We start from the raw sequence: 7,877 nt of genomic DNA on the forward strand, positions 1-7,877 counted from the left end.
GGGTTTTTTGACCCCGGATTAAAAAAAAAAATAACAATAATAAAGTTGAGTAAAATAGTCAATTTACTTTTAGGGGTTTTTTGACCACGGATTTAAAAAAAATAATAACAATAATAATAATAATAATAAAAGTAAAAATGACCGGTGGTATCGACTAAAATAAAGTTGAGTAAAATAGTCAGTTTACTTTTAGGGGTTTTTTGACCCCGGATTTAAAAAAAATAATAACAATAATAAAGTTGAGTAAAATAGTCAATTTACTTTTAAGGGTTTTCTGACCACGGATTTAAAAAATAATAATAATTATAATTATAAAAGTAGAAATGACCGGTGGTATTGGTACATGGTATTGAGAAGTCATAATATTGACCCATAGTATTCAAGTGGAATATAGCCTATTTAAAGAGAGAAATTAATAGAGCCTAGATCCATCGTAAAGTAACACTCAATTTCTAAAAGACATTCATTTGCGACATCCCTCATTAGTGCCACTGATAGAGGATTTTATGAATATCCCTACTGTGGTCGAAGAACAGGTGTTGTCACGCGTTCCTTACAGATTACACGATGAGTTGAAAGGTGTGTGCAGAAGCTGGAATGAAATGATGTGTAGTCGTCAGTTCTATGAGCACAGAAAGTACTACGGCACGACTCAACATTTTATATGTCTATTTCACTCAATTTCCAGTCTCTTTGATTATGGAATAACAGTATACGACCCTGTGAAGAAGACCTGGGAAAGGACAGCCCCTATTCCTTACGATCGTCCTCCATCAATGGAAAGGAGGACAGCCCCTATATGGTTCGTTTCCGTGAATGGAAAGCTTGTCCTGTTTGGAGAACAAAGTTTTAATGAAATTGAGAATTGGCCGACGAGCTTGAAGGTTGTTGTCTTCATCTATGATTTTGTGTCCAAAGAAATGCGCCGCGGAGCCGACATGTCCACGGGTCGAATCTCTTTCGCTTGTGCGGTTTCTTCTTTGAAAGGACTTATCTACGTGGCTGGTGGCCGAGATGAGCACGGGAACTCTCTGGCCACTGCGGAAGCATACGATGTGGAAGAAGACAGATGGGAAGTGTTGCCTCCCATGACCCAAAACCACACCAGTGCTGTGGGTGTTTACCTTGAGGGGAAATTCATGGTAATCACTGAAAGATTTGACGGTGGAGTATTTGAAAGTAGCGCGGAAGTTTTTGATGAGGAGACCGGCAGTTGGCATACGCTGGAAAACATGTGGATCTTACCGAGGAGTATTACGAGGCGTTGCTATTTTGTGTGTACACGTGGGACACTGTACGTGATCCTTTCAAAAGAAGTGATGAAGTATGATGCTCAGAAAAACGTTTGGACGCCTGTAACCTCTGTTCCGGGGGTTATAAACTGGGTTTTCTGTGCTGCAGCGTGGCGTGACCAGATTTTTGTGAATGGTCTTCCAGAGAAAGGAAATCCGATCTCCTATTTCTTTCAGCCGTCAACTGGGAAGTGGAGTGCAGTTGAACACGACGAGTTTGCTTCAACTGCATACGCTGTAACGTCCTTGGAGATCTGAATATTCATACGCTGTTTTATATTTAGCATCATAAATAGCTTTTACTTGTTTTACTTTAATGATGAATTGTGGTTGCTTTCCATTTTGAAATGGAAACATTATGAGTTGGTGGTTGAAATTGCATTATCTGTTATTTATTCTCTGTTGGCATTCTCACTTGTGTGGAAAGTTCACTTGGATTTAAAATTTAGATATCTTAAATCAGGCATTTTGAAATGGAAACATTATGAGTTGGTGGTTGAAATTGCATTATCTGCTATTTATTCTCTGTTGGCGTTCACTTGGATTTAAAATTTAGATGCATTTACACTATAAATTTTCATGAATATGTATATCCTAGTTATTTTCCATGCGTTATTTAGGTTCATAATTACTTTATGAGATCATTTTCCATGGTTCAATGTTGTAAAGTGCCTTAAGCAATGTTGTAATTTCTATTTATAAAAGAATTCACAAAAGAATATAATTTTAATCATAATTCTCTGGCTCCTAAATAGAGATATAAAAATACTCCAGAATTTTTTTTTCAAATATAATTATTTATAAATAGTAAATTAACTATTATTAATAGTATTAGTTAGCTTTATTAGATATTTAATATTAAACTAATAAGGTCGCATCCTATGTAATTATTTTGGTGGTCTTTATGTTAAGACTTTGGTCATATACTAATAGTTATAATCAGTTTGATTATTAATAATAAATATATAAAATTATTCTATTTTATTACTTATCTTTTTTAATTTCAAAATGTTCTAACATTTACTCCCTAGCGTTTGGCTTGGCACTACTGTATTTTAAAAGGTTTGGTCTTATTTTTTTTACTTATGTTTCTTGTTCCTTATGATGGATGAAGGGTTCACCGAAACAATTTTTTTCAAAGCTTTTTTTTTGTAAGTCAAAGGTCTATTCATTCTTCAAAAAAGAAGTACATCAACAGCAAAATGCAGGTAGTCTCAACCTTGACTACTGCGATTAGCATATGACAAAGAAACATGTCCCACATAAGAAGTTCTCCATGCCTAATTAACCAAAGAAAGAAAAAATACTTTTGGCCATAGTTTGGGATACCATATGCTTTTCCATAAAGGATCAGGATTCGTGTCCGCAGAGGAAAACATAATAGAATAATATTCTCTGAGAGAGAACATACCTTTTGGAAGATGGCCCCATCGCAATTGTCATGTTCTCCATTGTCTCAGACCCCTGGAAACTTGGAAGGTGTGAGAAGACACACCATTGACTACAACAGAATAGTAAGGAGTTTAAATAATTGGTTTCATCCATCTAATCCATGAGGGAGGGAATCCAAATGCATCTAGAATAGACATGATATAGTTCCAATTCAAGTGATCATAAGCCTTAGAGGGGTAAAGTTTAATGAGCATACCTAGAGATTTGGATTAGGATAAAGAGTGAACTACCTCATGAGCCACAATGATACCATCCATAATTTGCCAACCCTCTGCAATACCTGATTGTTCTGGATTGATAATCATTTTCACTAGGGTTTTGTGTCCCCTGACTAAAATTCCTGAAATAATTTTGTAAAGAACATTGCATAGGAAAATTGTTCGAAACCCCTTCAGATCCAACGAAAATCCTTTCTTAGGGATAAGCGTGAGAAATGTTGCATTCAGGCCCGACCATATTCTTTGGGAATGACGAGTATCCTATACCAACTTATGGATTTCAGTACCTTCGAAGTGCTAGCCCACTTTGAAGAATTCATAGGTGAATCCATTCGGGCTTGGAGCTTTGTTTAAGAGGAATGCACAAATGACCTCTTCAACCTCCACGTAGGAGATCTCCCACATGAGATCCTCATTTTGATCTTCCTAGATTAACTGGGGAATACATTGCTTGATTCTCGAGATGGACTCACTCTCATCTTCTTAGGGCTCTATGAAAAACGTATAGAAATAGGTGATCAACTACTCAAAAATATCCTCCTGTTGAAAAAGCCATCGACCGTCCGATCCATTGAGGGAGAAAATCCTATGAAACTATCTATTTTTTGACATAGTCCTATGAAATAATTTCATGTTACGCTCACCTTCTTTGACCCATTGAACTCTTGATTTTTTCCTCCAAAGAATTTATTCTTGTTTTCTTTGTCGCTCCAGGTCATTGAGGACCTCACCCTCCTGAACAATGAGGGTTTTAGTCCTACCTTCTAAAATTATCCGCTACTAGATTGACCACATTTATTCCTCCAGCTTTCACTTTTCATAATGAATTTTATTAAAATATGACCGAGTCCATTCTTTAACCCTTCCTTTTAGTGCCTTCAACTTAAACTATAGAGTCTCCATTTGATTGCACCCAAACACACTAATATCCTTCCACCATTCTTCTAACTTAGAAATGAAATCTGGCTTTTCAAGCCATAAAGATTTGAAACGAAAAGGTCGGTGCCTCGATGGTTCCTCAGTGCCATCCTGAGGTCAATTTCCAAGAAAATGGGCCAATGATCTGATCCCATGGAGGGGAGGATGATTGATGCTATGTGATTCGTTCTCCACATTTCACTAGTTTCAATCCCACTTCTTCACCCCTGTGAGCATCACCCGATGCAATGAGTGCTAAGTGAACTATTCAAAAATCATGAGAAATTAGTCAGTTACGACTACCTCTCATGAAAATGGTCATACGTGAATGATCTTACTTAACGCAGTTGAATCCCAAAATGATATCTAATATAATGCACTGCGTAAAACCCCCATACTTAAATTCAAAAAGAGTCAAGGGATCTCTACTTGAATGGTTCATGAGGCACAATACTTGCTAAGGTTTTGCAAATGGGGTAGCAAGCTAAGTGGGCTTGATTGTGGGGAAAAACTCCACAGTTAAGCGCGCTTGAGCCAGAGGAGTTCTGGGATGGGTGACCTCCTGGGAAGTCCTGGTTACCGGGTGCAAGCCCCGGAAGTGATGATTGATGCTATGTGATTCGTTCTCCACATTTCACTAGTTTCAATCCCACTTCTTCACCCCTGTGAGCATCACCCGATGCAATGAGTGCTAAGTGAACTATTCAAAAATCATGAGAAATTAGTCAGTTACGACTACCTCTCATGAAAATGGTCATACGTGAATGATCTTACTTAACGCAGTTGAATCCCAAAATGATATCTAATATAATGCACTGCGTAAAACCCCCATACTTAAATTCAAAAAGAGTCAAGGGATCTCTACTTGAATGGTTCATGAGGCACAATACTTGCTAAGGTTTTGCAAATGGGGTAGCAAGCTAAGTGGGCTTGATTGTGGGGAAAATCTCCACAGTTAAGCGCGCTTGAGCCAGAGGAGTTCTGGGATGGGTGACCTCCTGGGAAGTCCTGGTTACCGGGTGCAAGCCCCGGAAGTGATGATTGATGCTATGTGATTCGTTCTCCACATTTCACTAGTTTCAATCCCACTTCTTCACCCCTATGAGCATCACCCGATGCAATGAGTGCTAAGTGAACTATTCAAAAATCATGAGAAATTAGTCAGTTACGACTACCTCTCATGAAAATGGTCATACATGAATGATCTTACTTAACGCAGTTGAATCCCAAAATGATATCTAATATGAAACAATTCTTGTTGTAGGGTTTTATTTGAAATAAAGAATGATCCAAAAGAGAGGCGCTCTAGTGCTTACTTCCCTATTGATTATTCCATGTGAAAGAACCATTAATAAAATCAATGTCTTCTACTCCAAGATCTTGAATGGTATACTAAAAGGAAATGGAGATCAGATTCATCCACCTGACTCCTCCTTTCTCCTCACCCAAATCCTTGATCAAATTGAGGTCCCCTACCAGAATCTAGCTGGTTTTGCCCAAAATCTCGTTCAGTTGTCGAAACTCCTAAGAAAGGTGGCCTTTGTCCCTGATAGAGTAGGACCATAAACCCTTGTTAATCAAACCTTCTCCAAGGAGCCGATACATTCAAATTGACCTGAAAGGGTATTTCGGTAGGCAATCTAGTTCCCAAAAGAAATATATTTGGAGTCCCAAAGGATTCCCAAGCCTCCTGGATTACCCCTTGGATCCAGTGCCATACACTTAGTCGTAAGCCAACTTCTACTTGTGATTTCACTAAGTTTATCTTGTGTTACCTTAGTTTCCTACATGACTAAGTTGTCTGGTTTATCTTATTGAATTTGTGCATTTAAGTACCTCAAATTACCCTTTGAGTTGAGGCCTCTTATGTTCCACGAGACCACCTTCATTGAGGAGGGGTGGTTTGAGAGTGCTGGTAGTATTCCGTGAGGACAATTGCCTGTCCTCAGTTAACTAGGATAAACCTTGTTTCTTTGATCACTTCACTGTTGGGTCCTCTACCTTTCTTCCTGGATCCTAAGTTGGACTAACCTTTCCTGGTGGGCGTTTTTTCTTCTCATATAGCCAAATTCGTTTGGGGAGGGGATTCCGTAGAGGCTTGATGTTGTTCCCAATCTTTATAGATCATATGGAATTGATCTAGCGGATATTGATGGATTTTTTCCCGTCCATCTTTGGCCCAGTTTCACAAGAAAGCTACCATAAAACTTTCATTGGAGTTGATTTGATCCATTTTGTCTTCATTCTCAAGGGCTTTCTGGACTTTGGAAAGAAATTTCTTGATTTCCTTACATGTGGATAACTCTTCTGGTGTTTTTCATTTGCTTGGTTGTTTATTTTTAGGATTTTCAAGACCCTCCTCCACCTCCTATGTTCCTTGAGATGGAGACATAGATACTAGTGCTTTTGGTTGATCTTTTCACCCAAATCCACGAGGAGAGAAAAGAAGTTCCCACAAGGAGAGCTTGGGGCTATCAGAGTAGGGGGTAGTGGAGCCTGACAAGGGGGGCCTTTGATGGTTGGAGGGTGTTGCCAAATAACTTCCAGGAAGCCATCAAAGGAGGGATCAACCAAAGGAGTAGTTGTCTCTTACGACCATTGAGGGAAGTCACAAAACAAGTATCCATATTTATGACAAATTTTACCTTCATAGTCCAATGGTTGATACAATAATTCATCCTTATACTCAATTTGCACTGAATCTAGGAGGGGTTGTGAGATGTTCATGTAAACAGAAATCGTGGCATAGGAAGAGAACCATCAACATCTAGTGATCTATTAGACTTGAACAAAGTTTCATAAGGAATTTCAAATCAATTCTAGGATGTCCATCTCCCAAAATTCCTCTAGTAGAGAGTAAATTCGGACCTAGATGGGTGTAGCTAAGAATTGTTCCTTCTCTAGGTTGTTATAGGGTTCCTAGTGCCTCATGAATAACCTTGCGTTGTTCATGAAATATGACCCATTATCCAAAATTTGCTTGTGGTCTTCTAGATACTTAAAGATCACTGTGAAGAAGCCTTTTACTTGGAGGTGTAGGTCAAATTGAGCTTTTCGCTGCCATTCGAGCTGGATTTCCTTCATGGATCCCAAGTTGGATTAACCTTGCCTGGTGGGAATTTTTTATTCTCATATAGCCAAATTTGTTTGGAGAGGGGATTATATAGAGGCTTTATGTTGTTCCCAATCTTTATAGATCATATGGAATTGATCTAGCAGATATTGAGGGATTTCTGCCCATCCATCTTTGGCCCAATTCTACAAGAAAGCTACCATAAAAATTTTATCAGAGTTGAGTTGATCTATTTTGTCTTCATGCTCAAAGGCTTGTTGGACTTGGGAAAGAACTTGCTTGATTTCCTTGCATGTGGATAGCTCTTCTGGTGATTTTTATTTTCTTGGTTGTTTATTTTTAGGATTTTCAAGACTTGCCTCCACCTCCCACATTGCTTGAGATGGAGACACATTTACAGGTGCTTTTGGTTGATCCTTTTCACCCGGATACACCAGGAGAGCAAAGTAGTTCCCACAAAGAGAGCTATGGGCTATGGGAGTAGGGATTGGTGGAGCCTGACAAGGGGGGCCTTTGATGGTTGGAGGGTTTTGCCAAGGAACTTCTTGGAAGCCATCTAAGGAGGGATCAACCAAAGGAGTTGTTGTCTCTTACAACCATTGAGGGAAGTTGCAAAACAAGTGTCCATATTTATGACAAATTTTAAATTTAAAGGGGACATGCTTGTAGTCTAGCAGTTGAGACCAGCCTTCATCCTTATACTCAATTTCCACTAACTCCAGGAGGGGTTGTGAGATGTTCATGTAAACACAAATTTTGGGATAGGAAGAGAACTATCAACATCTAGTGACCTTCGAGACTTGAACAAAGTTTCATATGGAATTGCATATCAATTCTAGGATGTACATCTCCCAAAAATCCTTTAGTAGAGAGTAAAATCAGACCCAGGTGGGTGTAGCTAAGAATTGTTCCTTCTCCAAGTTG

The 7,877-nt window shown here is 38.7% G+C and overlaps 1 protein-coding gene across 1 annotated transcript; it reads left to right on the forward strand.

The window, feature by feature from the left end:
- The first annotated feature begins 506 nt into the window (after positions 1 to 506).
- Positions 507 to 1,550, forward strand: LOC149187492 (F-box/kelch-repeat protein SKIP20-like). Its single transcript, XM_089409681.1, has one exon. It carries the CDS (start codon positions 507 to 509, stop codon positions 1,548 to 1,550), a length of 1,044 nt encoding a protein of 347 aa, XP_089265807.1.
- Positions 1,551 to 7,877: the final 6,327 nt, after the last annotated feature.

Source organism: Pinus tabuliformis, chromosome 3_1 (genome assembly GCF_031772625.1).
Source record: "Pinus tabuliformis cultivar Carrire ecotype Pingquan chromosome 3_1, CPIR1, whole genome shotgun sequence".
Lineage (NCBI taxonomy): Eukaryota > Viridiplantae > Streptophyta > Pinopsida > Pinales > Pinaceae > Pinus > Pinus tabuliformis.